This window comes from Struthio camelus, chromosome 4 (assembly GCF_040807025.1).
Source record: "Struthio camelus isolate bStrCam1 chromosome 4, bStrCam1.hap1, whole genome shotgun sequence".
NCBI lineage: Eukaryota > Metazoa > Chordata > Aves > Struthioniformes > Struthionidae > Struthio > Struthio camelus.
Window position 1 is genome coordinate 45795015 of NC_090945.1, and position 13229 is coordinate 45808243.

Below are 13229 nucleotides of genomic sequence, written 5' to 3' on the forward strand. Positions count from 1 at the left end.
GGGGAAGAAGGGGGGGGGGCTCTGTGCAGCCGGTCCTGTTTACTGGGCGCTTTTTTTTTCTCTTTCCTCCTTTTTTTTTTTTTTTTTTTGGTTGTCTTTTCGCCCCCCCGGTTCGTCGCCCTGTGCGCAGGTGGGTCGATGAGCGGAGCCGCCGCCGCGCAGCGCAGCGCAGCGCCGGGGCGGGCGGGGTGGAGGGGGGGACGGGCAGCAGCAGCTCCGCCGCGGCGGTGAGGGGCGGCCCCGCCCGGGCGCGGGGCGGGCGAAGTTTGTGCGCGGCGCCGGGCCCCCGCCGGGCACAGCGGGGAGGCGAGCAGCCGGCCGCGGCGCGCCGGGGGAGCTGCCCGCCGCCGCCAGGGCACAGGGGCAGCCCGCCTTTGGCCATGAAGAGGAAACAGAAGAGGTTTCTGCAAATGACGCTGCTCTTCACCGCGGCGCTGATATTCCTGCCCGACATCGGCCTCTGGTCCCTGTACAAGGATAAGCACCTGGAGAAGTCCGCGGAGCTCGGCGAGCAGCAGGTACGCGCGGCCCGGCCCGGCTCGGCTCGGCTCGGCTCGGGGCTGGCGCGGGCCGCGGCGCAGGTGCGGCTCGTCCGCGCCGGAGGGAGGGAGCCGGGGGCGGCCGCGGTCACCCGCCGGGCTGCCCGGGGCGGGCTGCTGGTGCCTGGTCAGGGCGGCGGGCTCTGAAATTAGGGAGATGCGGGGTGCCGCGTGCCTCGGTGGCTCGCCAAGGGTGCTGCTGCTCTCGGGAGCCCGCAGTCCCCCCCCAGGAGAAGTGGAGTTATTGCTGCAACTTTTATCTGTCTGCCTATCTGTCTGTTGTACAAGCTGCAGTACTTCAGGAAATGATGCGTGACTGTATATCCACTAAAATTGCTCGTAATCCATCCAGTTAACTAACTGCCTTCATTTTTTTTTTCGCTGCCTGTCTGTTGAAAACTCAAGAGAAGTGACTGACAGTCTTTTTTTTTTTTTTTCTTCTGAATGTTACTAATGTGACCTGATACAGCTACGCTGTGTGTAACTGCTTGTCAGGTTGATGTCACAAGGAACTTTTCAATGTTTCCAGTTTACAGTCTCCTCAATCACTGTTACTAATAATAGCAGTTGACATAAGCTGTTTTTTTCTTAAGTTATTCTTCAACTCCCTGGGTTTGCATGTGGCTCATAAATCACAATAAGAACTACATTACATGAAGTTTAGTTTTAGGGAGTTGTTATAATGCAGTGGTTTAAAACTCTGCCTATAATTTTCAAAAGCTTTTTATTTTTGTTCAACGGTGCTATGCTCCTACACTGTAATTGTCAGTGCAATTTAAATATAACATAAATATTTTACAGGTATTAGTAATAAATTATGAGATTGCTTGATTTTTTTTTTGTTTTTGTTTAAGCGTGTTTGCTAATTGCACAGCCTTGATGTGGGAGTTTGAGACAGCATCATGTGTCATTTTAGTAGCCTTAACTTTAAGGGTCATCACCTATATATGTAATGTGCCTTCCGTATACTGAAAGAATTCATGTCAGCCACTTCAATGAAACACTGACATATTTGATTCTTTACTAATATAGCTTTTCCATTACAAAAGTTAGTTCTTAATTATTGTAAGTTTCATTTATGAAATATGCTGAAATGTGCTATGATATGAACATTTATGAATGTGCTGGTATGGAAGATACCTTGTTACTGTAGGAGGAAGTTAAGGGCAGCGTCTTAACTTGAAGCTTGCTCTGTCTCTCCAAGGGTTTTAAAATGCAGTGGGTGTTAGGCGTTAGATTTTTAGTTGGAAGTAATTTCTACCTAAAGAAAATTAAATGTGATCATAAATGTCTGTCATTAGTTTACAAGATGCACACGTTAGTCTTTGAGCTTCTAATTTCCTTCATGATTTAGGAAAGCTAAGGTGTTCAGTGCAAATAATGATTTCCATGTTTGCTGCATGAGAACAGTTTCTAGCTTTTAAAAAGACATATGGCTCAAGATAAGATAGGGTGCAGTCTTGAACACAAAAAGTTTTAAGTAGAGCATGAGTGGTTAGCAATCAAAGGGAAATAAAGTGAAACAAATGCTCTGGAGAAAATGATGAGAGAAAAGACTCTCAGCCTCAGAGATCAGCAGCTGAACATACGTGAAGGGCTAGTGAGACTTGCGAGTGAGAGGTCAGCAAATTTTAAATTCAGAAGTTTTCTGAAAGAGGCTTTTTGCTAGTTTCCTTTTTTTTTCTCTCTCCTGAGCACTAATTGAAAAGTAATGCAACTGTTTAATGGAGAAACAATAAAATTGGGCAAGAAACTTTGAACCTTACAGCTGACTCTAATGTAATTCCGGCATCACTCTCAGACTTGAAGTCCTGATGGAAATGTCATACTCAATGAGGATAACCAGTTGGAGTAGGAGTGAGTAATATAATTACAAGACCTGTATCTTTTGTTGTGTGCAGTATAGCCCGAAGGGCATACAAGGAATAGGAGTTGAAATGCAAGTTTTTAGTCTCATAGGTCAACTGTTTTAAATAAATTAAAAAAAAAAAAGTAAGATATGGTCAATATATTCCTTTAAGATTACACTAGAAATGAGGCAATATTTTCATTAGAAATAATAAAATAACTGTTTTTTCCCCATTCAGTTAGGAGGAGACGAATGACTGCATTTAGTGTTGAAATTCTTGCTTTATCTTTGAGGTGTTAAATTAGCCAATAATTAGTGTGACTTAATGCAAATTTAAAGGTGAAGCCTACTTAAGAATACATGACAAAAGTCTATTGGAATTTAAGTTGCGTTACGGTACGGAAGTGTGTACGTGAAGCTACAACATGACAGTGACATGCAGTCAAGGTTGTTATGATATGCTGTGATCATGGCGGCACGATAGAGCTGTCTTGACTTGAATATGATAGCCATAGGCTGAATTGGTTTTGCTCTCATGGGTAAAAAGTGTCCAGTGGCATTCTAACATTGGCACTAATACTTATTAACACGCTGTCTCCTTTTAATAACACTTAAACTAGCATTTTTAATTGCTGGCCGCGTTTTGAGGAGGCGACATCGTGACATTCTGATATTTTTGACTAGTAGAAAAAGTTAACTTTCAAATGCATTGCTAAAGCAGACATCCCCGAACTTGCCTGCTGAATAAGGGTTTGTCAGCCCCTCGGGCCGCCTGAGCGGCTGGCTAGGGCGCAGGAGGGGAGGGAGCGACAGCAAGCTGACGGAGGCTTTGATATCCTGACAGCAATAAGCAGAGCAGCGATTTAAAAGCAGTCCGCGTGGCCAAAGCGGTCTGTTTGTATCAGTGTGTAGAGCAGTGTCCCCTGGGTATCGTGCGGTTCCCAGAGCCTAGAAGAAGGCAGTTGTGCTCTTTAACATTATCTAGAAATTCTAATATAGCAAAATAAGTTGACATTTTTTCTTTGAAATAAGCGCTGCAATAAGTTACATAAGGGTATTTTTTGTTATCGCGCAAGTTCTGCTTGTTGGTTTCAGAGCGCAGAAGCTCTTCCTTTCTTCCTTGGGAAAGATTAAAAGATAGGAAAATGGTTTTAGCAATACTGATTTCAGACAGCATTGATGATTTTGGTCATTGTACATTAAATCTCTCTGCGCTGTTAGGTTACCTCTGTTTTGTGTGAACTTACTTTTCTTAGCTGCCATATTTTTCTAAGGTAGCCACCTTACTTACTCACTTCATAACAGCTTGATGTTTATATTTTGCAGATTGTTATTTGCTTCTGGTTTATCACAGCATTTAAACTGGGCTTTCAAAGGTGAAGTTAGAGATTCAGATTTTGAGTTGCATGTAGCAACAAACTCCCTTTAAAATACAGTTTGACAGTAAAGCAGTAGGTGTGAAATACTGTGAGCTGTGGCGGGGTGGGGAAGCCAATTTCTGTTCTCTCTAAATCAGTCTTCCTTGCTATAGTATTGAATAAGATAAATTGAATAGGGCATTTTTTTTTTACTTTGTCTTTTTTCATCATTGGTAATCTATATTATTACGGAAATATTTATGTATATGACCTTAAGCATCATGTCTGATCTCTTCTTTTGATACCATCCCAAGGCAGGGAGTTTGGGTATTAAGTTAACACTGATACAACTGTTAATTTTGGTTCTATTTGCTGTAGGAACAAGCAACAATGCACTGCGACCAGTAGGATGTAGCCCTAGCTCCTAGCCTGAAGCTGGTTACTCTGACGCTATCGAATGCTATCAGATAGCCCTACTTGGCTATAGTAAGGTTTGTCTGTTGTCCTTGTCTCTTTATACGGTTTTAATATATGAAAAATGATTCCTTGTAATGGAATCAAATTTCCTGCTACGGCTTTCCTATTCGGTGTGAATAGGGGGAAAAAAAAAAAAAGAGTGAAAAGTATTTTGAGACATTTCTTCCTGCTTTTGTGGGATGCCAGCGTCACTGGCTGAAAGAGGAGGGCAGTCTAGTGAAGTAACCCCGATATGTTTCTATTTCATTAGGTACTTTTTTCGTTCAGTTTTTGATGTCAAAACTCCTCACTTAGTGTTAGATTGGAACAGCAACATCTCTTAGTTGCAGATGCTCTTTATCTTTTCTGTAATATTTACTCATAGGTGCATTAGTGAAGTGATTTTTTCATGAGTAAATTAAGGAGAGAAGGTAGATTTCTTATTTCTTTTTGCTTATGCTTTGGTGTAAGTAAAAATAATTCCTTTCTTGGAAGGAATAATCCAAGATAATCCATGCTACTTTAACATGGTGATTTAGGCACTCCTCAGGGAGGAGCTCTGAGCTGCCGTTCCCTCTCTCAATGGTGTTTGCACTTTTTATTCCACTGCCATGCGTGGTGCCTGAAGCAAAGACCAAAGTGCAGGCATCCTGCCAGGGGAAAGCTTTCTTCAGTGGAGTAGAGAGTCAGTCGCGTTCTCTTTCCCTCATCCTGTGAATCCTGTATTTCTGTCTGGTTAGTGTGTTAATTATGTCTTTCTCTTGGGGTATGAGAGAGAGGGATGTAAATAAACTCCTCGGTATATAGAAGTAGTAGAACTTGCTTCTTGCAGATCCTGGGCATGTGTTGCAATCAACAAACTGGCAGAAAATGCATCTTCCAAGTCTGGTAGTTGTAAAACTGCTAACTTTGGCTTCTGTGTCATGGAAGCAGTTGCAGACTGAAATCCCTCTTGCATAGGCTCATTAGTTTCTCACATCCATGAAAAGGGGTAAAATTTCAAACTGACAATGAAGTTCAGCGTTTCCTATTTTTTATCATACAGGTTCTGATAACCAAAACTATTGCAGGATGGTGAAATCCAGTTATTTATTGAAGAAGTTATGCATGTAGCTTGGATCTGTGATTTCTGTTTGTGAAGCTGCGTGTATAAAACCTGCATTTTAAGAATGAGCTTTTTCTAGATCTCTTAGCTCCTGCTTTTTTATTCAGTTAGTTAGCTGTGTTTTCCTTGTTACACCAGTTGATTTCAACAGCTGCGAAAAGTTGTACTGCATAGGGTTTGGTTAGGACACAAATAGATGCATACCTCCTATGAGTACACTGCTTGAGCATGGTCAGCTACTCATGTACTTATTTACACTTTCTCAGTTACTTATATATTTATTTTCACAGCAAACGTACGAGATAGGAAAGTTTTATTTCCTTTTGTTAACAGGGGAGTAAGTAAATAAAGTATAGTGATAAATAGCCTCAAGTCTACAAAGGTAGCTGCCTGACTTTTGCTGACTTTAATTTTTCCTATTCTGGGAGAGAGCCACAAAACACACTGATAAAGTGAAACCTGTAGGCTCAGGCTTCTATGCATATGTGCTGTTCGGAGCAAGTGCTTGTCTCTTTGCCTCGAGTGGTAGCTAGGTCCTGGGGTGTGTTCAGTCCTGTTTTATCCTGCAGCCCTCCTAACTGCTGTGCCGGTGTGTGTGAGCGCCTGCGGCTCCGGCGACCCCTGCGCACGGCGTCGCGCCTGGGAACGCAGCGCGTTGGCCCTCGGTGTTTGCCATGTGAAGTAGTTAACAGTCATATAGTTAACGCTTAACGTAATTCACTTCTTTGTCTGAGATGTTCGTGTATAATTTTCTTCCCCTGTATATATTGAAGCCTACTGAGGAAAATATCATTTGAAGTCTGAAACCTTTGTGGCTTTTAAGATACGATATTATTTTGGGCAATTAACAGTATGTTTCTGTTGTATTCAGTATACCAGAGGGAGCCCTCCTGTGGTTAATTTAATACCTATCAATTTTCATGAATTTTACAGAACAGTATATCTTGCAGGATAAAATGGACTGTTTTCTATATTTGGTTTTTTCATCTAACTCTGGGTTTGTTATGCATTTCTGCTAATATTGTTGTATGCAGTTACTTTTTTTTTTTTTTAAAGCAGTCATTTCAGATTAATCCAATTCAAAACACAAGACCCAAAGATCCAAAGCATCTCCAGTCAAACACCTGAAGCCGTAGAAAAAACACTGACATCAGTGGGACTCTGAGACCTTAGCTAAACAGGGGGATGCCGGAGTGCTCTCTGATTAGACCTAAGCCTTATTTCATGCCTTCCCTGGGACATGATGTAAGCATATTCCCCCCGCTCTCCCTTATATCCTAAAGTTCCTCATCTCCCTGCCATGGGAGCGAAGCTCTTGCGTTTGGGTGGGACCGCAGCGTGCCCCGGGCTCGTTCCTGCTGGGGGGTGGCCTGCGCTGTGCTGCTGTGCGTGCCGTTCAGCGCGTATGTGGCCTGTGTGTTTAGGTAGGGGGCTGTTCACATAAAGAAAAAAGAATAGTTTCTCTCTCTCTCTCTCTCTCTCTCTCTTTTTATTGTTATTGTTTTTGGAAGGCTCAAACAGGTAACTTATGGCCTTCATCTAGCAAAATATTGATGCGTGCATTTATAGCAATTGACTTCAGCAAAATTGAATGTATACTGTTTTAGTGGATCAGGGCCAGGAGCAGATAATGTTCAGTTGCTTTAAATAAGGCAGAGTTTCGGGGGGGGGGGGGGGATTACTTTGGAGGTTGACAAGTTAAACGCAGTGCAGCTCAGGAATTCCCAAATCCCCAGCTGAAAATCCTGCCTCTGTCATAGATGTTCCTCACACTCAAGAGATCAAATTAGGCTGAGTGAAAGAAATGGCAATTCCAACTTTGTCATGTCTCTTCAAAACGTGGAGAGGCCTCCCATGAGGAGATGTAAACCTGCTGTACCAAATGCTCTCTGCGAATTTCAGTGTTGAGTGATTAGTAAAGCTAAAACCTATTGTGATTCATTGCTTTCAAACTGTTTTGGTTCCAGGGTTGCCACGTTTGGAGGAGGTTTAGTGGGTGATGGGCTGGGCTGGGCTGGGGAATCTTCCTCCAGGTACGCCTCTGGTAGAGAAATCCCTTCCCTCTGCTGTACAAAAAACCCTACAGAAGAGAGCTCTCTGCGGAGGTTTGCTCACAAAGTGAAGCTTGTATCGTGGAAGAAAGAGAGGAATAAAAACTGCTACAGGAATTTAATGGGATTTCCTGCTTCTCTCTTTCAAATTCATTTCCATACACTTCAAATAAAATCTTACGTGGCTTTCTCTGTAGGGGAGAAGGCATATGCCTTAAGATCTATGCAAACAGCTGATGATTCAAGTCACCTATTTAATCAGTAAACCAATAGCGATATATCAAGAGAACTACAAGAAAACACATGCCGAGGTGTGTATGCCGCTAACTGGGAACTATAGCGGCCACCATGTCCCGCTCTTCTCTGGAGGTGTTTGTACCTTCCTGCGTCAGAGCTGCTGTGTTCCTGGTTAATGTACAATGGGGTCTTAGGCTGCCATTTTATGATTTCTTAGCAGGTCTCCTTGAGGGAATTTCCTGTCTCCTCTTTTTCCTGGTCAGAGCCTATGTACAGAACCCCTCTGCCCTCGCTTTGGGGGAGCAGTGGTTAGCTGAAGCCTGAGGGCTTTCATCCAGCCACCCATGGATTTAACAGATAACCACAGCATCCCTCGTCCCCCCTCACCTCCAGCTGTTGATCACCATCCAGTGTCTGAAATTTTCAGCCAAATTTCTGATGATTGGGACAGAACAGCATTTGACAGATGCTTCATCGGATCATCTGAAACCACCTCCACAACAGTTGAGGCTTATCTGTGAGATTTCTCCCTGAAGTAGCTGAGGAATATTCACAAGTCTTTTTCAGAGACTTCAGAGACAGTGTGAACAGTAACCCCTGTGAGAGCTGGAGCAACAAGCCCTTTGGAGAGGGCGGTAGCGTCTGGAACTGTAGCAAGCGTGTAGCGCCCTGAAACTTCTGTCAGATTTATGCCACCTAAGAGCTGTTACACACACTGCATTTTCCTACACTTGCCAGTTGCTTTTATTTTATTTTTAAATGCCAAATTTACAGTGCAAGTTCTATGTAGTAGACCAGAAAATCTGACCTATATAGCTTAAGCATTTCGTTGATCACGGACAAGCACTGATTCCATGCTAAAATACAATGGCAGTTTAACCACTTACTTCTGTACTATACAGCAGTTTAGGACAGGATGTGATATTGCTAAGAGACTTAGCTAGGCAGAGTAATTATTTGAACTAGAATTTGGTCAGGACAGCAGTGTTAATATAGGATGCTTTAGAAATTGGATTGCTCACTGAAGTGTGTAAGTGTAGATTTATCAGACTAACTTAAGATGCTCATTTGCTTAAAGAAGCATAATTTTTCACACTTGTAGTTAAAATAGAAGTAGAATAACAAATGAGTTTGTTTAGAAAATTTTAACCTGTTTACTTCTCATTTCTCTCAGAAAACAGAGTTCTATAAATTAAGTACTAGGAACATGTAAACAAATGTTTAGAGCAAGCCAGAGCATATTATAGCCAAACTAGGACTAACTCTCGTATATCGATGAAGAGGGGAGAAGAGCAAGGGCTCCCTGTGTCTCTGTTCAGAGCCTAATGGGTATGTCTGCGAAATATGAGCATTGCCAAATTTGTATCCTTACCATAGTGTGAGATGAGTATTTTATTCCGTATGTTTTTGCCTCGTTGTGATAAAGCTTCCCGGTTTTGCATTAGATAACATAATTGTCTGTCACAGGCAGTTTGTCTTTCTGTTCTGTCATCCCATCCCTGCGCTAAAAGCTGTATGTGTAATGTGATATTTGGTTAATGCAGCTGTAGCTTTATGTGGCTGTATCAGAGAAGGTAAGGTCAAAGAAGTGCGTATGTATTTGAAAGGCTTATGATGTTCCTTCCTACAAGGATTAGTTCCAACAGATATTGGCAATGGAAATCTCTCTTCTGCACAGATTAACTGTGCCCTTGGCAAAATTTTGCCAGTCCCTGGCAAGGCCTGCACAGATGCTGCGGTAATTAGCCAGAGCTAGAAAACTTGAGAAGAAACTGTAAGTTGTACCTAATTTTGTGCTGAACCAGTATTCTTCCGTGGCTCACCTGCTCGGAATCGTCTGTTCGACACAGACTGTAACCGGTGGTTTAACGCAATAGTTTACTTTCAGAATCTCTCTATATGAGAGAGGCAAAATGCCTCCTGTGGCCCTTTAATGGGGAAAGGCCTCTTATTTCGAACGTAGTGGCACACCTCTGTCTCTTGCTTTCTCCTTTCTTTTTGTTTGTGGGGAAGAAACACATTTCAATTTTTTGTAATGTTTTTGATATCTCATTTGATTGCTGGGTAAATTATTATACTGGATTCCTTGAATCTTGGAATAGACTTAGATTGCTTTTCTACAGAGTGGTAGTTTCACATTAGCATGGAGAATTCATGAACAAGACACATTAATGCCATCCTACAAGAAATATATTGCTATTTTTCAGGCTCTGATAAATGACTACACTTTAAGTTGCCTTTGATATGGATACAAAATGAATGACAGGCTTGAACGGATGTTGTTTTTCCAGAATGACTCAATATAAACTAAAGTGACAGTCAAATTGCCGATCAAATTTTGCAATTATAACACCAATGTAAAAATGTAAAATCCAGAACTTTTATGACATTAAGAATGCTACACTAAAATTAAAAAATGGTTTGAGATGCAGAGTAAATGGACATAAAAGGTACTAGGAATGGCTGCAATAATGATCCGAAACTTCAAAAAATGGTATGCAAAAGCCTCATAGCAAAATATTTCAGCAGCATTTCTTTAATCTGTTTCACATCAGATTAAATATCTTTCATATGGATATCCTTGATGTAATTGCTGGTGATAGTGAAGTGGTGAGGATTTCTCCAAGTATATAGATACGCTCTGACTGATGGACAGATTTTATGTTGAACTATATTGCTTCTTGATCCATACAGCAGTATAAGAGAAGAGTGGTTTTTATCTCCCCCCGTTCCCTCTAGTAATCCATTTAAGAGATAGAAGCCCAATAAAATTACAGCCCAAACACACACGTTAGCCTTTGCTTTGCTAGCATGAAAGTGTACTTGTGATCATCTCCGCCAACTGCCTATACTAAAGAAATTTAAAAACAAAAATAAAATTGAAAGCTGGAATATGATATACTGCAAACAAACATGCCATGTGTGCAGCAATGGCTGCAGAGACGAACAGGGAGCTTCTGGAGCTACTCCAGGCAAAGCTGCAGAGGGTTGGGAAATGAATCTGAATGAAAGCTGCCTCCACTCACGTGTATGAGCTTTCCGCATCCTGGATGCACCTAAACACTTCATGAGGAAAGGAAGCAGTTGAAATCAAGAGCTTTAAAAAATGCCAAGCTAATGTCTAAACCATCAATACAGAAAGCGTGAAGAGAGAAACTGGTTTACAAGGAGTTGTTATTAATGTGAGACTAAGTCCTTTAAAGAGCCGAGGTGGTATCTCAGCGAACTAGTACTTAGAAGTTCAAGCCGCCACAATGCGTATTCTGACCCCACACGGACTAACAGTGCAGTCACTAAAGACAAGAGTGATTTTATTGAAACAGGCTTCAAGAAATGAGATAGACATTTTTCTTCAAACGCTCAAGACACACAACAGATGTCTCTTTCAAAAGCAATAAGGAAAAACTGTGTTTGGTATTGGGAGAAGAGAAATGGAGATGGCATCATGCTAAGCAGCAGCCTGGTTCAGCATCTGTAATGGATGCATATGACAAATTAACACAGGAAATCAAGCTCATGATGTGTACTTGCCGTCTGTGTATGTTGTAACCCTGTCAGACAGAGGAGATCTTAAACTTTTTTTTCTTGTGCTTTAGTAATACTTGTTTGGTGATCTTACTGAATGTAGTTTCAAATCTAACCAACTAACACTGAGCTGAGGTTCTTCCTGAATGTATTTTATGGGAATTACTAGTAGAATAGACTGTACAGAAAGGATTGTTAATATGGGCTTTGGTGACTTTATATATATAAAATATAAAAAGTGTTTGTATATATGGATGTATGTTTGCTTATGGGCAGAAGGAGGTGAGAATACTATCTTTGTTTAGTAGAGGGAGAGGGAGTTTATTTTTCCTAATGTAGCATAGCCTAACGATCTTAAGAGGAATTGAACGATTTTGTGAAAGACTGTGCAAATACATAGGAAAGTGTATATTTATTATTTTAGTACAGTCTACAGTGCCTTTGGGTTTCTTTTTTTAATAAATGTAGATTTTTAGTTTGTCTCCCCTCCCTTCTTATGCACAGATTGTATGTGGGCTGCCTTTATATATGGTTTTTGAACAGTGATTAGAGGTTCTACCGAACTTTTTTCCCCCCTCTGCTTCTAAGTCTTGTAGTATGCAGGCAATAAAAATGTTGGCTCATTTCATTTATACTCTTGATTTGATTCTTTCTAGTCTTCCCTACTAGTTTTTTTTTCCTCCTTAGACAATGGACTCTCATATACTTTATGGTAGGAGACCATACACAAGCTTGATCACAAATCACTTGCCCCAAACTGCTGTCTTGGTAAGACGCTTTGACCTACTTTTCTCGTGATGTATGGGATTTTAAAAAAAAATCAAATGACTGACCTTCTCTTCCAGTTAGTAACTTTTTTCATATTACAGATAAACCTCCAATTTACTGAACTGGTCATTAGAGAGACCAGCTACTCTCTACTGGAGAAAGAGAAGCTACCAGAGTTTTAGGATGGAAGTGAAAGGAAGAAAACGTGGAAGAAAGGAAAATATACAGTCATGTGAATAATAAGGGAAACGTATCCCATAGAATATATTTGTGGTGCTTTTAAGTCATGTTGCTATAAGGTTTTCAAAGACTTCTCTTTCATGTTCTCTAATTTGTATCTCCAATGTATCTTGTTATCATATTATGACTTTTTAAAAAATGCACGCTAACTGCAATCTTGCTTCTCTCTTGTAATTTATTACAGCACATTAGTAAAGTTGCTTTGGAATAACCTGGATTAATGATGCATTTAAACGGTCTTGAAATGACCCCAGGCTAGGTCAATTATTGAAGTAGTGCCAGTGAGGAATATTTTATTTTGATTGCACTAAGCTCTTAGTTTTATGTTAACTGCATCATACAAACATGACCTGTGGGCTTTTAATGTTGTAGCGAATTGAAAATGTGAGAATAAAGCATATTTCATATTTTTATGTAACAAACCAAAGCCTCTGCTCAAGAGAGGACTCTACAACTTTGTTTTCCTCTGTTTTATGCGTGGTCATCCTTTTGTACTAATGCTCTGAGAAGGCAGGCTTACTTTTCTGAAATAAAGGGAAAACTTACTGAGATGCAGCTTACGGTGTGATAGGTATCATTGCACTCTCCCCTTCTGTATCCTGCCCAGCTCAATGGATTCGTGCTGCTACAGCCATACTTAGAAATAACAGTCTTTCTCTTCCTTTGCAGCCTGGTGGTTTGAAGGTTTGAGTAGTTCAAGATGTTTTGGTGTAAAAACTGTAGCTTCATGCTCCTTGAGCCCCTAGACAAAACCAAGCAGAGATTCTGAGTGGGATGTCCTTATTTCACTTCTTGACCTTTCTTGACGATTTTAATGTGAGTAGCTAGGCATAGGTTTTGCAGAGGATGTCAAAGGGGAAGGAGTTGCAGTGGATGTAGGGATGCAGTTTTTCGCATCCCAATTGTGTCTGCATGTTTCAATTTAGTTGGATTTTCAATACTGTAGTTCTTGTACCAGATTCTAACGTTATTCGGCAGCTTATGCTGGAAAAACAAAATCGGTTCAATAAGAAAACATACTCATGTAATCTTGTCTGAGTAATACGGGTATTGCCTGTGCTTTAGAGACATTGGACTTCACAAGTGCGACAGTGCTTTGAA

General features: G+C 41.1%; 1 protein-coding gene across 7 annotated transcripts in view; it reads left to right on the top strand.

Moving 5' to 3' along the window:
* Positions 1–301: 301 nt before the first annotated feature.
* GALNTL6 (polypeptide N-acetylgalactosaminyltransferase like 6) overlaps positions 302–13229 on the top strand; it is a 506336-nt gene continuing 493408 nt past the window's right edge. For 3 of the 7 annotated variants that reach the window (XM_068942492.1, XM_068942494.1, XM_068942498.1), the window contains exon 1: positions 302–518. In XM_068942492.1, the coding sequence (XP_068798593.1) occupies positions 381–518 (138 nt within the window). In that variant the 5' untranslated portion in view covers positions 302–380. The remainder of the gene's footprint in view (positions 519–13229) is intronic. The other 4 variants (XM_068942496.1, XM_068942495.1, XM_068942493.1 and 1 more) reach the window with 2 other exon arrangements.